The 21,224-nt window shown below is 47.7% G+C and overlaps 1 protein-coding gene across 1 annotated transcript in view; it reads right to left on the bottom strand.

The window, feature by feature from the left end:
• Positions 1–202: 202 nt before the first annotated feature.
• Positions 203–21,224, bottom strand: part of LOC147641793 (putative arabinosyltransferase ARAD1) — a 33,283-nt gene continuing 12,261 nt past the window's right edge. Inside the window, exon 5 of the mRNA XM_086799734.1 lies at positions 203–951. Within this exon, the coding sequence (XP_086655860.1) occupies positions 532–951 (420 nt within the window). The 3' untranslated portion in view covers positions 203–531. The remainder of the gene's footprint in view (positions 952–21,224) is intronic.

Here is a 21,224-nt window from a genome sequence, read left to right as displayed (position 1 = left end):
TGGAATCCTGCAGAGTAAGATTACACGAGAATAGCTTTCTCAGCCCTATCTTTAAGAGCTGGGCACCAAAACACAAATTTTATTTGAAAAGTTCTGGCCTAGGCTAGAAAGTTCATGGGTACCATAAAAAACCTTTCTGCTCAAATTCGCACATCTATCATAGCAATTAGAAAAAAATTAGGTATTCTTACATAAACCATTATAATATAGGATGGACCCTTTATTAACATGTGGCATGGCCCTCTAATGAGGTACATGGGGCATATACAGCTGAAGTTGTAAACAATGATGCATCTTTTGTACAAGAGCAGACATCCACATTTGATAGATGTTACGAGAGCCATGGGAATCTAGAAAGTACACACATGCTGTCTGCCGCTTGCTGCCAGTTGGAAAAGCAGAGAGGAGAATGTTGGGCCCTTCATGTTGTCAATATTTGGACATCGTACAAGGATCTAGCTGTGCCCATGGGCCGTAGTAAGTCTAACACTTCATAACAGTTGTAGCATGAAGATTCGAATCAAAGCTCCTTCACCAGTGCCACCAATCAGGTATCTTCAACCTCTTGGACCTGTGAACGGCCAACCTCACGAATGGCAGCTTCCGCTGCACCTGTTTCCACATCATATCAACGGCATCATCTTTCATCGATGGATGTTGATATTCAAAATGGTGGGCCATGAGCTTCAACTTGCTCCACATCCTTAGCCATCTTTTCTTTGGAAAATTCTCCAAAATTTTCAGCATGTAACCTGGCGTCAATGCTTCTTGGACAGAAAAAAACAAGCAAAACTCCTGGTAATTGAGCTCATCTTCAAATGGCAACTCCACCCTGTCACTGACTATGACAGGCACGCAGTGGCTGACTATTGCATCAAAAAGTCTGCAAGAAGAAGGAGTATCACCAGCAGGATTAAGGCAAAACCGCGATTGGCGCATGCCATGCGTGGCCTGCAAAAATAAGAAGCAAGTATAAGGATGAAAAGCATGTAAAGAGATACAGAATGATGAATTGAGCAACAAACCGTGTGCTACAAAGTTGTTGCTTTTTTTTTCTTGGAGAGGGCGCGGGGGGGGGGGGGGGGGGGGGCATGTGTGTTTGCAAGCGCCTGCATGTGTACAGAGAATCCCAATACAATTAGGTTCTAATAATCGAAGCCTTATAACTACAGATCCTATCAATTCAACTGCTCTCTCCATGGTACCATTGTATCACTTCTGGTCAACTTCGTAGACGTTACTGATTACTCTCTCAACCCCCCATTTTGTATCATATGGCTCGGATTTGACATTCCCAGCTCAGACATATAAATAGGAAGAGCATAAATCCAATCATTCATCTCATAATTCACAAAGGGTTGCTGCAGTTCAAGGGCCAGGACAGCCAAGGGGAGTGCTACAGCCAAGGTGAAAAGTGCAGGTCAAGAACAGATCTTCTAATCCACAGATTTGCCTTATTGTACACATTAGTCATCCTCCGGAGAGAATAAACTAAACTCAACCCCACAACCCTTTATTCCTGGCTGCATCAATTTGAAGCTTATTTTGCTGTAGCTAGAAAGAATGATACTCTTAGATAGTTGGTATTTGGAAGATGAGGCCATTCCATGGACCCAATGGACTCATGCCCACACTAGATTAGGTATGGCAGCTTATGTCTGGGATGAGTTTGTCCTCGATCTTAAGTGGCGGTTTTTACCACCCCATTATCTTGAGCAACTCGAAGACGAGTTCAAGGGATGCGTCAAAACGCACAACCAGTCCTGCAATTGCTAATAAAATTTCGAACCTATGTTTGCAATTGGGCATATCAGACAAGAACAACAAAGAGCAGTTTCTTTATAGCCTTGACACACAAATCTAGTGGGAAGTGCGTATGTTTCGGGTAGCCACCTTCGAGGATGAACTCTTGCTTGCGCAGAGTGCTCAAATGACATACAATGGCGGAAAGCCCAAGACTTCCCAACCTTCAATTCCCAAGGCACCTGCCTTGGGGAAAAAACGACCAGAACCAGACGAGGTCTTTCCTAGGACAAAGCACGGAAGCTTCTGGCTCCAAGAGCTCGACCAATGCGCTCAAGCTTACTTCAAACCAGAAAGCTTAGGGGTGAGAAACTATGTGCCAAAGAGACAACTCAGTAAAAGGAGGAGGGTAGGTGTTTCTTTTGACGCACAAAAGGACACTTCTAAGGATTGTCCAAAGAAGAATACCACTCTGCAAACTACCACCCTAGTCTCCACGGCTTCGATGGTGAACCCAACTCCCACACAGATCCCAACCATAGTGGCACCTGATTCACGCACCACCCAAGAGGTACGATTCAATATGGTTGATACGTACGGTACTGTTCCGTAGAGTGGCGGTATGATCGAATCCCAGTTGACCATTTTTTTCCCCGTCTTTTTTTTCGTTTTTTTTTTTGCCATTTTTCTATCGTTTTTGATTGCTTTGGGCGCCGTTTTGGGAGCCGTTTCTTGGGTGTTTTTTTGGGACTATTTTAGGCTTTAGTCTTTGCTTGAGTCTCATTCTATTATCTATATAATAGCCCCTCCCCCAATCCCGTTCTCACAAGTGCTCGTTGCTCAACCCTCCCCTCTCGTTGGTGCTCCCGAGCGGCGAGTTCAGCCTGACGCCGGTCTTCGTCGATCCTGCGTTGGGCTTCCTCATAGTCCGGTCTTTCTACTTTTTCTTGTTGTTATCTTGCTTTTGCTTTTGCTTCTGCTTTTTCTTCTCTCCGTCTGGCCTCGTCTTCTCTTCTTTGTTGTTCCATGTGAAAGAAGAGGGAGCTGTAGTTGGGGACTGCCGGAGGTGGAGGAGAACGTGCTACTGTTGCCTCCAAGAGTTGGAGACGCTTCATGAGCAACTGGTTCTGGGCTCTAAGAAGAGCTACGGTGTCTGCTGTAGTTGGAGACGCTTCATGAGCAACTGGTTCTGGGCTCTAAGAAGAGCTATGGTGTCTGCTGTAGTTGGAAGAGCAAGGTCTCCTTCGGGGGAGACTTCTTCCAGCTGATGGGTACTCTCCTCTGTAGACATGATGCTCAAGTCGGTGGTCGTGCCAGAACGTAATTTGACCATCCAAGGATGCCCTTACGCTAGGATACGGTGTGTGTGGACAAGCTGAATCTGATACCAATGTAACATGCAGCGGAAGTATTCGTATTGGATGATCCTGTGACCTGTCACACAAATGCTCACACCGTCTTCTGTATCCTGAGTTTCGCGAGTTTAGCAATCCACTTTAAGACTTCAAGCTTTAAAGAGATATGAGAGAGAGATGAGATCTGTACACCATATGGGGTCCCGAATTACCCACTGAAGAACCCCCTATCCCGTTACCGAGATAGTATTTGCTTTATTATCTTTAAAGAGACTGACAGTGTGACTGACGAGATAAGCCAAACGAAAGACCTCTGAAGACCAAGTGTTGGGTTGAATTGTACACTGTTGTAGAAGCATCAAAGATGTCCAATCTCGAGCCTTTGCACTCTTTCCAATGGAACGAGAAGGGGATGCAAAGCTTAGGCTGAGAGAGGGGTTGTTTGGGATTGTTCTAGACTGAGTATGAATGCTGAAAATGAATATGAATGCTGCGTTTTACTTTCACCAAGTGGCTGGAAAAAAACGATGAGATGATGAATGCTGAAACTATATGGATGCAGAAAACACAAGGTGGACTGTAGGCTGAATGCTGAACTGATGCGTTTTGCTGATGCAAGATGACTGAATGCTCATGCGTTGATGCACCTATTGCTGTAGGAGGAAAACGCTAAGAGAAGATGGTTGAAACTGTAATTGCTTATGCTCCTAGTGCTGAGGATGACAAGCGCTTGAATGCTCCTTTGCTGAATATGATGAATGAATGGCTGAATATGCAAGTACTCTATTTATATGGACACCATGAGCCAGTCGGCTGGCTACTGAGCTGGCCGACTGCTCGTGTCCACCATAAATGCCTAAATGATGTGAAAAATGCTGAAAATGATGGGAAAAATACCAGAAAAATCCTAGTAAATATCCTGATAAATACTAGATGATATCTGGGATGTTTGCCATGGTCTAGATGCAATATATGAATGATGTGCAATGTGCAGAATGCTTTCTGATGCAAACCCTAAGGTTTCTACTGACTATATGTGCATGAATGTGTCTCTTTAAGTGGGTTAAGGGACTTAGATTGACTGACTGACTGACTGACTTGCTATGGCTGAGAATGACCTACGCAGCTCGTGCTTGACTTATCTTGGACTGAGGATTACAATGGGATCACGGCGTACGACAAATATCATCCTAAATGGAACTAATACTGTACAATGTTGCACTGATGATGATGAGCCAGTTTATCACCATGCACTACAGTGCAAAGTGCATGTAACATGCTCATTGCTTAAGTTCTATCCTCTCCCTTGAGCTTTCCTTCAAGGCTCAAGCCTCTCTCCCCTCTAGGCTCTCTCAAGCATCTCCCTCTTCCTCAAGCCTCCCCCTCAAGCTTGTCCCTCTTCCCCAACTTTTAAGCCTCTCTCTCTTTCTCAAGCCTTCCCCTCCTCCTCAAGCCTCTCCCTCCCTCTTCCTCAAGCATCTCCCTCCCTCTCCCTTTCCTTCTCCCGGGACCTCTCTTCACCATGAGAGAAAGCACGAAGCCTTTACTTTGCATGCCATTACCCATGAGAAGAACGAGGGGAAGTCGGGGGCATGGAAGTGGACTTGCGAGTATTGTGGCAAGGTCTACACTGGTAGTGCCACTAGGCTTCTTGCACATCTTGCCATCAAGCCTTCCCCCCAAGCTTCTCCCTCTTCCCCAACTCTCAAGCCTCCCCCAAAAGACATTTCCGATGGCATTGTGAAGAAGTAATCCTTGCTTGGCAAATCAAGTGATCGTGGAAGAGTCTCCCCCGCCATTGCCGACGCTCAAGATGACGTCCTCCCGCCGGCAAAGGATACATCCTCCTCATCCTTCTCTGCATTCTTCTCCCCGTTGACCAACTCCAACCCCTCATCAAAGAGATCAAGTGAGTTTGAGGTTCCACACAAGAGGCAAGCCACTCTTGGAGGCACCATTGGAGCGAATGTGACCTCTCTCTCTTGGGTCCGAGCAAAGCAACAAGAGGCAAATGTGGAGATTGCACGCACAGTCATTGAGTGCAATCTCGCATTTCGTGTCCTTAAAACTCCTCAATGGCAAATGATGGTGAGGGCCATTGCCAAAATAGGACCATGCCATGGCCCTTCGCATGGTATCACCTACAACGACATGCGCACAAAGGCACTTGATGAAGAAAAGGAGAGAATCAACAAGACCCTCGAGTCCATCCGAGCGGGATGGGTGAAGTATGGGTGTTCCATCCTCTCTAATGAATGAGTGCACAAAGCGGAAGCAAACAAGCACTAGAGTGTGCTGAGAGAGAGTGCAAGAGAAAGAGAGATATGAAGCAACTATGCTGAATATACTAAAGTGATACAGTCCCAAGCAAGAGACATAAACAGTCTAATAAGCGAGGGAGCAAAAGGAAGACTAGACTATGAGAAAAGAGGGAGGCAAGCCCACCTATTTATAGGTAAGAGGGGCTGCCTGACTGGACATCTGAACCTGGCCGACTGGACATGCAGCAACTGGCCGACTGGGCATGAGGTACCCGACTTGGGAAAAATGCCAAAAAAATGTACAAAAATAGGGTGGCCAACCCACAACCAAGGGCCATGAAAAGGGACCAAAAGGAGACACCAAATATGAGCAAAAACTGGGGATGAATGTGCTAACACCCCCTCTCAGCACCAAATGCTAAACATACTCCGAGAAGCCGAAGATGAGGAGCCAAGGAAGCTTGAGAAACCGGCTTGGTGAACAAATCTGTTGCATTCTCCGCTGAAGGACAATACTCCAAACGCAAATCTCCAGCAAGAACCCATTCATGAACATAGTGATACTGTATCTCAATGTAATTCGTGCGAGCATGAAACACAGGGTTCTTGGCGATGGTGATGCAACTCTGATTGTCACACCAAAGAAGAGTAGATCCGGTAGGAGGACAACCAAACTCCCCCAATAATCTCCACAACCAAATCGCCTCACATGCGGCATAACAAACCGCACGATACTCCGCCTTTGGCGAGGAAAGCGCCACAGTAGGCTGCTTTTTACTGCTCCATGAAATGACTCCAGACCCAAGTGAAAAAACACAACCGGTGGTCGAACGCCACGTATTTGGATCTCCAACCCAATCTGAATCAAACCATCCAAGAAGAGTGCATCCTTGGCCATAGAAGATGCCAAAGTCCAGAGTGCCACACAAGTACCGAAGAACTCTAAGAGCACACCGCCAATGCTGCTGACGGGGTTTGGATGAGAAAGAACTCAATAAGTTGGTTGCGAAACACACGTCCAATCAGGAGTAGGTCAACCAAACCAAACAACCAACTAGAACCCGATACTGTCCCTGATCAATCCCTAGAGAAGCATCAAGAAGAGAAAGCTTCTCACTAGTATCCATAGGAGAAGATATTGATTTGCAGTCATCTGAAATCTATCAAGTATCTCCCAAGTACACTTCTGCTGAGAGAAGAAAATGTCCTTCGGCGTCTGCCAAATCTCAAAGCCAAGAAAATAATGCAGAAGACCAAGATCCGTCATCTCAAACTCTGTCTCCAAAGCATCCATGATCGAACGGATCCTCATAGAATAAGAACCTGTAAAGATAAGGTCATCAACATAGACCACAATGATAACAATCAACCCCCTCTCAAGGAGGATATAAAGGTTCGAATCTACAGCGCAGGTTGAGCTTCTGAAAGAACTCATCAATTCGCTAGTACCAAGCTTGCGGAGTCTACTTCAAACCATATAAAGCTTTCTTTGGCCGGTACACCTGATCCTGTTTGCCTGGAATAACAAATCCCAACGGCTGATCAACATAAACCTCCTGTGTAAGCTCTCCATTTAGGAAAGCCGACTTGACGTCCATTTGGAATACAGGCCATCTATGATGTCCTGCAAGAGCAAGAACAGTGCGGATGGTAGTCATTCGAGCCGTCGGAGCGAAGGTCTCATCAAAGTTGACTCCAGGGCACTGAGCATAACCCTTGGCAACCAACCTCGCCTTGTGCTTGTCCAAGTTGCCATCAGCTCTCGGAACTTCGATTTGAAGATCCAGCGTACACCAATCACCTTACGCTGCAGTGGCCTAGGCACCAAAGTCCAAGTGTCATTCCGTTCAATAGCATCCAGCTCTGCCTACATAGCACGACGCCATGGCGCATGTGAAAGAGCCTCGTCCGCAGAAGTAGGATCAGAAGAACCATGAATGATAGAGGACATAAGAGCATAGTTAATAAACATGTTACCCTCATGAATTTGTTTCCCTGAAACTCTGGAAGATCGCCTGAGAGAACCAGGCGGAGGAGCAGAAGCAAGGTGGTTCCAAACATAGTGAACGATACGTACAGTACGTTTGGAAAACATGCTGAAAAGATTCCAAACGTAGTGAACCTTGCTCCCGATATATATACTTACAAACTTTTGAAATATGAAGTTTGAAGATTCATCAATGAACATGATCCAATGCCGCCTCCCGTAACTTGGCCAACATGTAAATAACACAAGTGGATGTGCTAGTAAATATTCCTCCACAATATAAGCACTTCCACACGCGTGTGTTGGAGCGACCGACACCTGGGGTGTTGGGTGTGCCTTGAATGATGGTGTGCCTTGCCCATACGGAACTCGGTGCACGAGGCATCTATGGCATGTGCACAAAAAGAAATCAAGAAAATGGAGAAATCTCAAGACGAGTCACGACTTGAGAGTTTCAAAATATATTTCAAAATTCAAGCACAATAAGAATAAAATTTCAGCTTGTGTGTAAGGGTCCGAGGAGGGGTAGCAGAGAGAGCCTTGTGGGGGAGAGAGTCTAGAGAGAGAGAGAGAGAGAGAGAGAGAGAGAGAGAGAGAGAGAGAGATATTAAGCGTGTACTAAAGACCCAATGGGCCTATGAGACCAAAGTGGTACAATAATGTCCATGGCATATCTCATCATCCAAAATGACCTATGAGACCAAAAAGGTTACAACAATTGGTGGATCTGATACAATGTCTGTGTAAGAAAAGCTAAAACAACTAAACAACTAACTGAAACTGAAACAACAACTATGAGGAAAACTAAGGTACTAGGAGTTCCTAATGGATAACATCTGGGAAGGAAAACTCCAGCAACAAAGGTAAGCATCATATACATCACTATCCAAAGATGTCTCTCATCGGTCGATGGTGGATATCCTCAATGTTCTCCATGGTGAGTACTCTGACTGGACATCTCCCATGCCGTGCTAGGATGGTCCTGATCCTCTGTTGTATTCTCTGTTGGTGTCGGGATGGGCCTCTCATCTTGGGGCACCTGGACCGCCCCAGCTCTATAGCCCGATCAATCAGTGTACCTCTGGTGCGGCTATACTCTGGGGTTAGCTACAATGCCTGTTGGCCTGATTGCTCAATCTCTGGTCGAAAGAAGTCTGTAATCTGCCTCTGTAGGTGTCTCTCCCTCTCTGATCCCCTCCCTCTCAAGAGGCCCTCTCTATGGCTACGTAGCTCCAGCAAGTATAATCCGAGGCATCTCTGATCCTGGTATCTCATGGCTCTGGAAAGTGGTCCGAAACCCTCTCTGAACAGGCAGTGAAAACGGCCTTGTATCTCATAATATACTACTCTGAATCTGCCAGTCTCAATCTCTAGCTGGTGTGAGGATGTGCGCATCTAAACAATAGCACACCGTATCCCATGAGAAAGATGAGTATCCATGTAGCTGGGTCTAATCACAAACCCATCCTCCGTGAGCTGGAGAAGATGATCTCTATAGAAAGCCATCTTCGTACCCCATGAGAAAGATGAGTATCCATGTAGCTGGGTCTAATCACAAACCCATCCTCCGTGAGCTGGAGAATATGATCTCTATAGAAAGCCATAGAAGATGATCTCTATAGAAAGCCATCTTCGTACCAAGCTTGTGTGTTGGCTGTATCCATGTCCTCCTAGTGTCCAGCTGAGTCAAGTCCTGCCTGATAAGTCTCGTAATCTCTGCCTGTGAGAGACAGAGAGAGAGTGGCGAGGAGAAAGAAAGAAAGAAAGAAAGATTTATTAACGTCTTCCAAAAGACCGAACTTGGCCTATGAGACAAATCAGTGTACCTGTGTGGGGTATCCTCTGTCATCCCAACAAAATAAAAAAGTACTGAACTTAAAAAAAAGCTGAATTTGGGTGTGCAATAAGTACAATGAGTGGAGGGGAGGGGATGGAGCTCTACTACTAGGAGAATGCAAAGCTATATGCATGGAGTATACAATCATGATATGCAACCTAGCTAGCTCCATCCTGTACCATACTGGGGGTATAAAATGGTATGCATCAATGAAGGGGGTGTCCACAGCTCCCTGAAAAACATGCCTGGGTCTGCTCTGAAGCGAGCCAGTCGCTCCGCACCCTCTGTGAAACTGAGCTCTGATCTCTGTCCTCTCTCTCTGGTATAGTCGTGGTGTCCGAAAGCCAGGTGTCCTCTATCTCCTCCGGGCTCTGAGTGTCTCTGCTCTCTGGAGAGTAATTCCCTGCTGTGTAGGGGCTGGGAGTGGGATGGATCTCTAAAAAAATGTAGTAATCTGTGTCTGTCGTCCCCCCTCTGGAGCTGTATGAGCCTATAATGATGTCTCTCTGTGACGCTGTATGTCTAGAATGAATCTCCCCAGTATGCGCTGGTCTGCTGCCTCAAAGATCTGGCGTAGGGAATGTGGCTCTCTGAATAAAATGGGATATCTCTCTCTGATGGCTGTATATGCTTTGCATCTGCATACATAATGCTCCTCACTCTCCACCTCCTCTCTCCACAATTTGCATACCCTCTCCTCTTAGGGGATCCGTGCTGCTCTGCCAGTCTCGATCTCCAATCGATGTGATGAAACTCTAAGCTAACCAATAGCCACGGGAGCCGTGTGGTAAAAAGCCCTCCATGTATCTAGGCCTCTCTATAAATCCATCATCAGTGATACTCATGAAGTGATCTCTATAGTATAGCATCTTTGGTGGAAGAGGCTGTGTAGGCGATATCCATGTCTCTCGTGTATAGAGCTGCCATAGGTCCTGTCTCAATACTCTGTTCCTCTCACTATAAGAGAGACGGATATGTGGTGCATCCCTGTCATACTGGAATGGTGGTAGATGATCCATGTCTAGGCCATGCTGTGAGAACCAATGTGTGACCAATGCATACCATGATCCTCTGTCTCCTGCCTAAGCCAGCTGTCTAGATGCCTCAAAAGCTCTGTATGACAATCTGTCTGTGGCATCTCTCTGAATCTGTCTAGCATATAGTCTCGAATATGGCCTCTACCATCATAGGAGGCGCAACAAACTCTGCTCGGATAATGTCATGAGGTACTGACGGTTTGCTGCGTATCATGCGTGCCATCATGAGGGCTTGTGGTCTCTCTATCTGTGTCCACCAATGGGTAGCAAGGCCTGGCGCCCATACCGCTGCTCCATACATCAGTGCCGGTGTGACTAATGTGTCAAATAGCCACCCCTTCGTCCAGGGCTCCTGAAAATGCGCCTAGTGGCGCTGTCTCTCTAGCATAGCCAATGCTGCATATCTCCATGTCAATCTAGCTCTGGCTGTTGAACCCATGGTGAAGTGCGTGGCTGCTACAGAGAAGGTAACCCCTAGGTACACGTATGATGTCACCACCTCCACCTGGCGTCCTGTGAGAGTGAATGTCAGCTGACTCCTGCCCTGTCTCGATGTATGAAAGACCATAACCTTGGTTTTCCCAAGGTTCACAGTAAGACCTCTCTGTGTGCAGAAATCATCGAGTGCATGTAGATGCTGCTGTAGACCTCCTGGAGACTCAGACACTAATACAATATCATCAGCATAAAGCATAATATGTACTGAGGTACCTGCTAGATCAACTCCATCTCTGCCTCCCCGTGTAATGAAGTCAGCCACACCTAATCAATGTATAACCCAAATAGCGTGGGGGAAAGTGGGCATCCTTACTTCACACCAATGGTGCTAGCAATAGTCCCGGATATACCTCCTGGGCATCTGACTCGCCCAAAAACTTGCTCATATAATGCATAGATGCCCCATGTCATATCTGCTGGTATGCCAAGAGACTGCAGGCGCTGAAAGAGCCTCTCTCGTGGTACTGTGTCAAATGCCTTGCGGAAATCCACAAAGCAGCAATAGAGCTTTCTCTTCCTCACTCTGGCTTGATCAATCATACATCTCAAAGTGAATACATGGTCAGTGGTAGAGAAAGCTCTCTTGAAGCCTGCTTGCCCTGATGAGCGTAAACCTGCTCGCTCAGCATATAAGCTAAGCTCTTGCTCCAACACTGCACCGTAGAGTTTGGCCAACACGTGGCCAACCATAACCGTCCTGTAGTTGCTCCGATCGAGCATATCCCCTGTTTTGTGGATCGGCACAATGGTGTGCATCGTCCACTCCGCAGGCAAACCCTCTGCTAGTGCCCTGTTAAACAGGTGTGCAAGAAAAGGAGCCAAAGAATCTACTGCATATATGAGATGCTCACCCTGTAGGCTCATATGGTCGGCGGCCCGTCCATGCTGTAGGCGGCGGATAGCTTCCTTTACCATCGAGTGGGTAAAGAAGCTAGCTGTGGTAGGTCGAGGCTCCTGTGGCTGAGGTATAGGTGGCTACTGTGGGGTGCGGTATAGGCCCTCTGCATATGTGTGCCATGTCTGTGGATCTGCAATGGGTGTCGGTGTTCGGGGTTCTCTGAAGTGCCGCCATGAGATAGGGCTATCTCTACTCATGAAGAAATGGAAGATCTCTAGCTCCTGTATCTCTGCGAAGGCCCGCCTTTTGCGGCAAGTAAGTCTCCTCATCTCTCTCCTCGACTCCTGCTCTGTGATGGATCCCAAGGCTCTCTGCATGCGGAGCCGTGAGTATAGGGCTCTACACTCGTCATCATACCATCTGTTCTGGGACATAGTCCCAGATCTCGCAAGCTCTCCTGAGTGGACACGATGTGGGAAGCTCCGTAATGCAGCCGTGTGTAGGAGTGATGCCAGCTAGGCTGTAATGGTATCCATAGGTGCCAAGGGATCCATGAGTAGGAGCCCATCCTCTACTCTGCCAGTGTATATGTCTGCCATGTCATGTGTGAAGTAGATGGTAGTGTGTGGCGTCGGTATGTGGGGGGTTGGCGATACCGGTGATCCGGCTAGTGAAAATGCCAAGTATGTATGATCTGCCCCAATAGGACGAGGTGGGATGGAGAATGAGGTGACAAGCTGTGACGCCTCCAAAGACCCCATGATGTAGTCTACCACTGTGCCTCCGGTCCGTGTATGACCCCCATGTGGGAAGCATGTCAGCCCTCCTGATTATAAATAACGAGACGATACCTAGCTCCCAACTCTAGTAAGTGGTCCCCATAATGTCCTCTGTCTGGTCCAGTGTCCTCTGATGCCTGACTAGCCCCTATCTCCTCTGGATCCATAGGGTGGAGGATCTCCATGTCATCATAGTCATACACCTCACACTATCTGCTCTGTGTGTGGGCATTGAGGTCACCCGTAAGAAATACTTCTCCTAGTGTAGAATAATGCATAATCTCCTCTGACAGACAAGTGTATGGCGAGGCTCCTGTCTCCTCCTCTTGTGGCATGTCCTCTGTAATGACATATGAGGATCCTGATGGAGGAAAGTAACATAGGGCTATGTATATAACCCTGTCCTGTGAGAGCTGTAAGCTGATCCACATGTATCTGGCCTCTGGATCCTATGCTACCACTCTCAGTCTCCCCTGTAGCTCCCGTCTGAATAGAACTGCTACCCCCCCCCCCCCCCCCGACCCTCTCGAGGTACCCTCGCGTGTGGTCCTCCTGTATGCTAACTCCCACTGGAATCCCTCTACTCGAGGTAGCCCTCTCTCTGGGCTCTGATGTGTCTCTGTCAGAAGTATGATGTCTCTCCCCACCATAACATGCTCGAGTCGTCCAGGCTGCACCCATAGTGAACCATTACAGTTCCATATTGCCATGTGTATCTTTGTCAGTGGCCTTGTCTGTGTCCCATAGGCCCCAAACCGCTAATCCATGGGCCGGCCATCAATGATGACCCGACCATCTCGATAGATGGCCTTCTTGCCTTCTCTCCTCGCGTGTAAGACTCGTGGCATGCAAGCTCTCCTATGCTCTAGCTGCATCCTTGTGAGATCATCATCCAAGAAAATAGGAGCTCCCTCTAAGCCTCGTAGTATGACCCTCTTCCTCATGAAGGTGACCCTCTCCGTCTCTCTTGCAAACTGTAGGATGAGGGCTCGCTTGCGTGTTGAGTCTTTCCCGGCTCTCCATGCTTTTGTGAAGGGGAGAGGGTCCTCTTCCCTGTAGCCTAGCTTCATGCATAGAAGCTGTCCATCTTTCTCGGGAGTGGAGTTGGGTGTCTCGGCTATACCTGTGACTCGAATGTTGAGGCGGCGGGCATGCCTCATCTTCTCCTCCTCAATGGTGGTGTGAATGATTTGATGTTCTTCCCTTTGAGTCTCCTCCCTCACTTCTTTGCGGATGTTCTTCTTCACCACCTCAACCCATCCTGACTGCTTGGCTTCGAGTTTTCCCTCCATGTCCTTTGTGATCTCCTTGGAGATCTCTTCTTTGATGGCCGTGAGAGTGTTCTCATTGATCTCCCCTTCTTCCTTCTCGGTGTTCTTGACGGCTACCAGTTCCACTTTCAATATTGCGATAACTGTGGCAGAAGGCTCTTTGGAGGCTTGCTCCGCTTGCCTTTTTGGACAATCCTTCTTACCATGCCCAATGGTATGACAAAAAAAACATTGGTTTTCTGACTGATATTATCTTTGCTCCTCTGGAGAAAGATAGCCTCTAGTGATGCCTGCTTTGGCCTTTTCCTCAAGGGTCTTCTTAGGCTTGGGTTCCTTACTCCCTGAAGTAGAGCTAGGACTGTTGTCTGTCTTAGTGTCTTTAGAAGACGAATTACCCTTCCCCGATTGCGGTTTGCTACTGGACTGTAATGATTGTTTGGGCTTGCCTACGTTCATCTTCATTTCTTCATTCTGAGCGAGAGTCAAAGCCCGGTCATATGTATTGGGTTCAAAGTTGCGAACTGTGAACCGAATGTTAGGATCCAATCCACGAATGAATTGCTCCATCTTGGCCTGCACAGATAGCCCTGACTGCTATGCTAAAGTGATAACCTTTCCGAAAAACTGAAGCACTGGGGATCCGTTCTGTCTAAGTCCATAGAACTCATCTGCCAGACCAGTCATGTACTGGGGCGGGAGGAATCTGGTCTTTAGGTCGTGGACAAATGTATCCCAGCTAAAAGCTGACACCTGTGGTCTGGTCTGTATGAAGATTAGACCAATGCTGCCACCAAGTGACTGCCTCACCAGTGAGATGGGGAGCCGCCACGTGGACTCTATCCTGAGGATCTGTGATCCTAGCTAACGGAAAATGAGCAGTAAATTGATGAATAAACTAATTAATTGCTAAATGATCACACTTACCAACATACTCACTGAAATTTGGTTGACTATGAATGACGGTAGTTGATGCTGCGGACTGCTGGCTGGTGGCACCTGAGGCGGGGGAAGCTGAAGAGAGTTGCTGGTATCTAAGATGAATGGCCTCCTTTTCCCTTCGGTGCTCGAGTAACATACGTTCTCGATCGAGCTCTCGTTGGTGCTCCCGAGCAGCCAGTTCAACCTGACGTCGGTCTTCGTCGATCCTGCATTGGGCTTCCTCATAGTCTTGTCTTTTTGCTTTTTCTTGTTGTTTTCTTGCTTCTACTTCTGCTTTTTCTTCTCTGCGTCTGGTCTTGTCTTCTCTTCTTTGTTGTTCCATCTGAAAGAAGAGGGAGATGTAGTCGGGGACTGCCGGAGGCGGAGGAGGATGTGCTGCTGTTGCCTCCAAGAGTTGGAGACGCTCCATGAGCAGTTGGTTCTGAGTTCTAAGAAGAGCTATGGTGTTTGCTGTAGTCGGAAGAGCAAGGTCTCCTTCGAGGGAGACTTCTTCCGGCTAATGGGTACTGTCCTCTATAGACATGATGCTGAAGTCGGTGGTCGTGCCAGAACGCAATCTGACCATCCAACGATGCCCTCACGCTAGGATACGGTGTGTGTGGACAAGATGAATCTGATACGAATGTAGCATGCAATGGAAGTATTCGTATTGGAGGAACCTGTCACACAAATGCTCACACCGCCTTCTGTATCCTGAGTTTCGCGAGTTTAGCAATCCACTTTAAGACTTCAAACTTTTCAGAGATTTGAGAGAGAGAGAGAAAGAAAGAAAGAAAGAAAGATTTTATTAACGTCTTCCAAAAGACCGAACTCGGCCTATGAGACAAATCGGAGTACCTGTATGGGGTATCCTCTGTCATCCCAACAAAATGAAAAAGTACTGAATAAAAAAGCTGAATCTGGGTGTGCAGGGGATGGAGCTCTATTACTAGGAGAATGCAAAGCTATATGCATGGAGTATACAATCATGAGAACTGTGCACCGTATGGGGTCCCGAATTACCCACTGAAGAGTCCCCTATCACGTTACCGAGATAGTATTTGCTTTATTATCTTTGAAGAGACTGACGGTGTGACTGACGATAAGCCAAACGCAAGACCTCTGAAGACCAAGAGTTGGGCTGAACTGTACACTGCTCTAGAAGCACCAAAGATGTCCAATCTCGAGCCTATGCACTCTTCCCAATGGAATGAGGAAGGGATGCAAAGCTGAGGCTGAGAGAGGGGCTGTTTGGGACTGTTCTAGACTGAGTATGAATGTTGTAAATGATTATGAATGCTGCGTTTTACCTTTACCAAGTGGCTAGAGCAAAACGATGAGTAGATAAATGCTGAAAACTGTATGGATGCAGAAAACGCAAGATAAACTGGTGGCTGAATGTTGAACTGATGCGTTTTGCTGATGCAGGGTGGCTGAATGCTCATGCGTTGATGCGCCTAGGGCTGTAGGAGGAAAACGCTGACGTATGAGGGCTGGAAACTGCAATCGCTTTATACTCCTTGTGCTGAAGGCTCCAAGCGCTTGAATGCTCTTTTGCTGATTATGATGAATGAATGAATGAATGAATACCATGCTGAGCTATTTATATGGGCCAGATGAGCTAGTCGGCTGGTTACAGGGCTAGCCGACTGCTCATGTCCACAATAAATGCATAAATTATGTATAAAATGTTGAAAATGATGGAAAAAATACTAGAAAATTCCGAGTAAATATCCTGATAAATACTAGATGATATCTCGGGTTTCTGCAATGGTCTAGATGCCATGAATGAATGATGTGCAATATGCAGAATGCTTTCTAATGCAAACCCTAAGGTTTCTACTGACTTTACATGCATGAATGCGTCTCTTCAGGTGGGTTAAGGGACTTGGACTGCTACGACAAATATCATCCTAAAAGGAACTAATACTGTACAATGTTGCATTGATGATGATGAGCTAGCTTGTCACCATGCACTACAGTGCAGAGTGTATGTAACACTCAACATTCTAGTATCTTGTCCTTGGCACTTACTTCTTGCGGGATGTGGATGCCAGAAAGGTAGGGAAGAAAACCTCAAGCGATTTCATCTATCGCCACATTCGATAAACCATAACCGAGGTGAGATACAATTTTGAGTTTGAAGCTTTAGCCTTTGCCTTTTACTCAAGTTTCAACTTTCAAGTCTCCTTTATTTTCCATATTCTCATTCAAATTTCATACATCCATCGTCCTTGTAGATTGGCCCCAAAAATGTGGTTCAAGTGGTTACGGACAATGTGTCCAATTGCCGCAAGATGGGCTCTTTGCTTGAGGTGGAGTTCAAGTCCATAGTGTGGACTCCTAGTGCCTCTCACTGTCTTGACTTGCTTATGGAGGACATAGGCAAGTTAGAGTGGATGAAACCTGTGGTGACACAAGCCAATCATATTGTCACTTTTTTCAGTTAGAAAGTCAAGGCCTCGCTATTTTCCGCCATCATAGCGACTTGGAGATGAAGAAGCCCCCCTCGACGCGCTTTGCCTACATGTGGTTTCTTCCAGAGCGCCTTTATGATGTGATGCCTAAGCTCCAGGTAACAATGGTTTCGACGAAATGGCAAGAATGGATACGAAGTGAGATACTTTCGCGTGTCGATGAGGTAAGAGCCATTCAACGGCTATGCTTGAGAGAGGAGTTCTGGCGCCAAGTCCGCGCCATACTCATTCCGATTACTCCCTTCGCATGACAAACATGGAGGGGGCTACTATGGGACTTCTCACTCACTTTATGAGAGAGGCCATCGCCAAGATTAATTGCACCACAGTCTTAGATGAGCTTGATCCAAAGTAAATGCTAACAAGGTAAATAAGAATAATTCAATAAACTAAAATAGAATGATGAATCTAAATACTTATTCTTTCTTTTTTTTCATATAATATATTCTTTCTTTATTTTAAAATTCTGAGATCCCCTTGAGGCTACTTCTCGATGCGATGCCCTCTTGGCACTCGTGGAGAAGAGATGGAAGTGGATGAAGAGACCTATCCATGGCTTTATTGCTTTTTTTTTCGAAAAAAAGATTCTTCAATTAGTTAAGAAAAAGCAACCACAAAGGGCTAAGTACAACCACGACGGGCTAGATACAAACTCGCCTCATATAAGGGTGGGAAACAAATGATCAAAGGAGGGGAAAAGATGCTTCTCCTCTGGCTGGCCACTCTGTGAGGAGAAGGCTATCTCATACAAGGGGAGGGGGAGGGGGGGAAAACAACCACACAAGTGGTTTGTAATTCCAAATGGGGTCACCGCCTCTATCTGTGAGGAAAGGGCCAGGTCTCCAATGTCTCAAGAAGGCTTCTCGCCGCTTTCGCATGCGGTTAGAACCTCCCTGCAGCTTCCCCCACTGACCACGGAGGGTGTGAATGATATCGAGCCATATGCTTCCAATGGTCTCAGCCGGCGGAGTGTGGATACCCTCAATGGCCTCGTTGCATCTAGCACACCAGATGTGCCAAGCTGCTCTCGCATGAGCCTGGTCGCCAGTCACCTGTTGGTGGGTCTGTGACGGGTACTGCTGCAATACGACGGTGGGAGACCTAAAGGGCTATTCCTCCCTGATCCTCCTCATAAGTCCTCACCACTCTAGCCTCGGTGGCCCAAGCGACGGTACCCCAAGTGATTATCTGGGTCAATGCCCTGTCCATAGCAAAGATGAGGAGAATCAGTTGCCAAATCTGCTGAGCCTTAAGGCAATCCCAAAGGCAATGTCGCTGAGACTCCTGGGGGCGGCTGCACCTCGGGCAAGCTACTGACCGACCTCCGACTGCCAGCCAAGTACCGACCGCCAAACTCTTGTGTGCCAGCCAAAGAAAGAGAGTGATCTTCCTCGGCTGAAAGTTGTCCCAAAGCCTCTTCCAAAAATCTAAAAGGAAGCGCTGTGATAGGCCCTCAGACTGCTAGTGTGCTGCAGCTGCCGGTGTGCCATCTATCTCAAGCATCTGGATCCTGTGGCCAAGCCGCGCTGTATATGCAAGAAGGGGGCATCCAGAGTCTCCTCCTAATCTGTGGGATCATGCCAAGTCCACTCTCCCGAGTCCCACTTGACCGGTGCTAGATCCATGTGCCATTCCCGTGCTCGAAAACCAATCACCCTCACCCTCTACAAGGTGCAACCTCTGAAATCCTCCAAGGGGTGCTCTGATCTCTCTAGTCTGCCATGGGATCCAATAGAAAAAGTGAGTAGACCATTGTCCTCATCTGCTCCATGGATTGCCACGAGGATATCGTGTCTGGTAAACATGTCTAGCCACACCGGGGGGGTCGGGTTTGAAATAGGAGTCAACCACTCCTGAGGAATAGCTAAGTCGATGTCGATGCTGAGCCTGTCTCTACCCCGGATCCCTGTCAGGCCTCTCTCCTGCTCCTCCTGAGGTAACTGCATGTGTGCAATCCAATCTCCGAGAGACCTGGTTGGTTCCATGCTCAAGGCGCCCCAGGATATATGCAATCGGGCCCCGAGCATGTGGCCACTGGGTAAACGGATCAAGGGGTTCCAGACCAAAGGCTGCCAAAGCTGCTCCTTTAAGGCCATTGGAACAATCTATATGAGGGCTGGCCTGAGATGATCCCAAGCACGAAGTAGACTGGTTGTGAATCTGTCCTCAAAGGCTAGGCTAAAACAACGGACTCGCATCTCTATGAAGATCCATCTAGTACTCTACGGCCAGGGGCCTCCAAGGCTCGGAGTGCGGGCTAAAATCTGGGCCAAGAGGAAATCCTTCCAAGGCTCACCACCAGGTAGGAGTCCTCTAACAATCAACTTGCCCAGCAAGGCACGGCTCTGTATAGTAGGATCGATGAGGCCAAGCCCCTCTCTGGTACGTGGCTGAATGATCACTCTCCATGCCACCTTGGCCTTGAGGAAGTTCCGGATCAAACATTGTACCTGGCCAATACATGCACGAGAAAAGGCCAAGCACGAAGTGATGTACCACATGGTGGCAAGCAGTACCTGGTTCGCCACCACCACTCTGCCTGCTAAGGATAGCCTCGCCGAGCTCCGGTATAGAAGCTTCTTCCGAATACTCAAAAGAAGCGGAGCGAGCTGCTGCTTGGGAGAGATATCAATGCCAACCTGGCAACCGTGGTAGTGGACTGGAGTGCCCCTCGAGATCCGCTAGAAGGCCTCAATTGGTCGCCAAGTCGGGGCGGGTGCTAAGCCTACCCAAAAACCACATGACTAGTGCCAGTTGATCTGTACTCTTGATGCACGACAGAAAATCTCAATCGCCTCCGTAAATCTCTGGAGATTCCCAACATCTCCTGCAAGGTGGGCTGTTGTGTGGTTTGCAAACTCTGAGTCCAACAGCTCCTCCTGCGTATGGAGGGGAAGACGCAATCCCTCAAGTCCGGTCTCCTGGGTGGAGAGAAAACTACTCATGGCCTCGACAACAAATAGGAAGAGGTATGGTGCCAGAGGACAGCCCCGTTGAACCGAGTGGGAAAGGGAGAGTCTGTCGCCTCGGGCTCCCTGAATGAGAATCTGGCTGTGTGATGCTGAATAAAGTCCTGAGACTCCACGAATCCACTCCATGGGAAATCCCATTCGGCTCAATGTGCCCTCCAGAAAGCTCCACTCCACCCTGTCATAAGCTTCCTCAAAGTCTAGGAGTAGCACAATGAGGTCCTGCTGCCGCATCCTGGCCGAAGTTGTCGCCTTCCAAAAGGTAAAGATGTTGTCTAGAATGCTCTAATCCTGAACAAAACCAGTCTAAGTGTCGTGGATCAAGTCTGGGAGAGAAGGTTAAAGTCGCCTATTGATGGCCTTGGCCAAAATCTTATAGGCCGTCCCTAGAAGGGTAATGGGTCTCCACTGCCAGATCTCCAATCTATCACCACCCTCCTTGGAAATCAAATGTATCAAGTCCTCTGTGAGCCTCTCTAGCATGGCACCTGTGAACATAATCTCATTAAAGACAGCTCGAAGACCACCTTCCATGAGGTCCCAATGGCGAAGATCGAAAGAGACAATAAGCCCATCCGCCCCCAGGCATTTGCCCCTAGGTAATGCTGTCATCGCCTCCGCCACCTCCTCTGAAGTGAAAGGGGTCAATAAGAAAGACCGAAGGGAGGGGGGAACCACCTCTCTTGTGTGCCTCCAGTCTTTCTCACAAGCATCCATCACCTGGGGGGATAATGGGACACCAGTGAGAAGAGATCGGAAGAAATCCGTGGTGATGGCTCTCACATGTGGGGGATCAAAAACAATAGCTCCATCCTGGCCACGCAGCCTAGGAATACCATCTCTCCTCTTGTGGAGACCAACTCATAGTACCCGGAAATATATTCACTTATAAAAATCCAAATAGACTCTCCGTTGAAGATCAGCAAGATCAACCAACAAATCCATATAAAGAGCCATGGACTCATCCGTTGAGAACCAGCAAGGTCAATCAACCAGATCCATGCCCGGTTTCAAAAAACAACTCTAACTCCTTGTTACATTTTCTTCCTCAACGCACGCGTGGGTATCTTTGGCAACGCACAGCCCGAGTACCGTATGGTCGGCACCCTCTAGGAACCTTCGCAGGTCACCTAGCGCTTCACTCATAGGCCGCTTCCTTGGTCCCTCATCCACCGTACCGGAAGCTCACCATTTAAATCGAACCGAGGTAAGTCAAGACCTCGACCGACCTTGTTACGCGAGCCGTCCTCCATT

This window comes from Cibotium barometz, chromosome 1, assembly GCF_041138505.1.
Source record: "Cibotium barometz isolate CiBa-2024 chromosome 1, ASM4113850v1, whole genome shotgun sequence".
Taxonomy (NCBI): Eukaryota; Viridiplantae; Streptophyta; class Polypodiopsida; order Cyatheales; family Cibotiaceae; genus Cibotium; species Cibotium barometz.
This window is presented reverse-complemented; position numbering and strand designations above follow the sequence as displayed.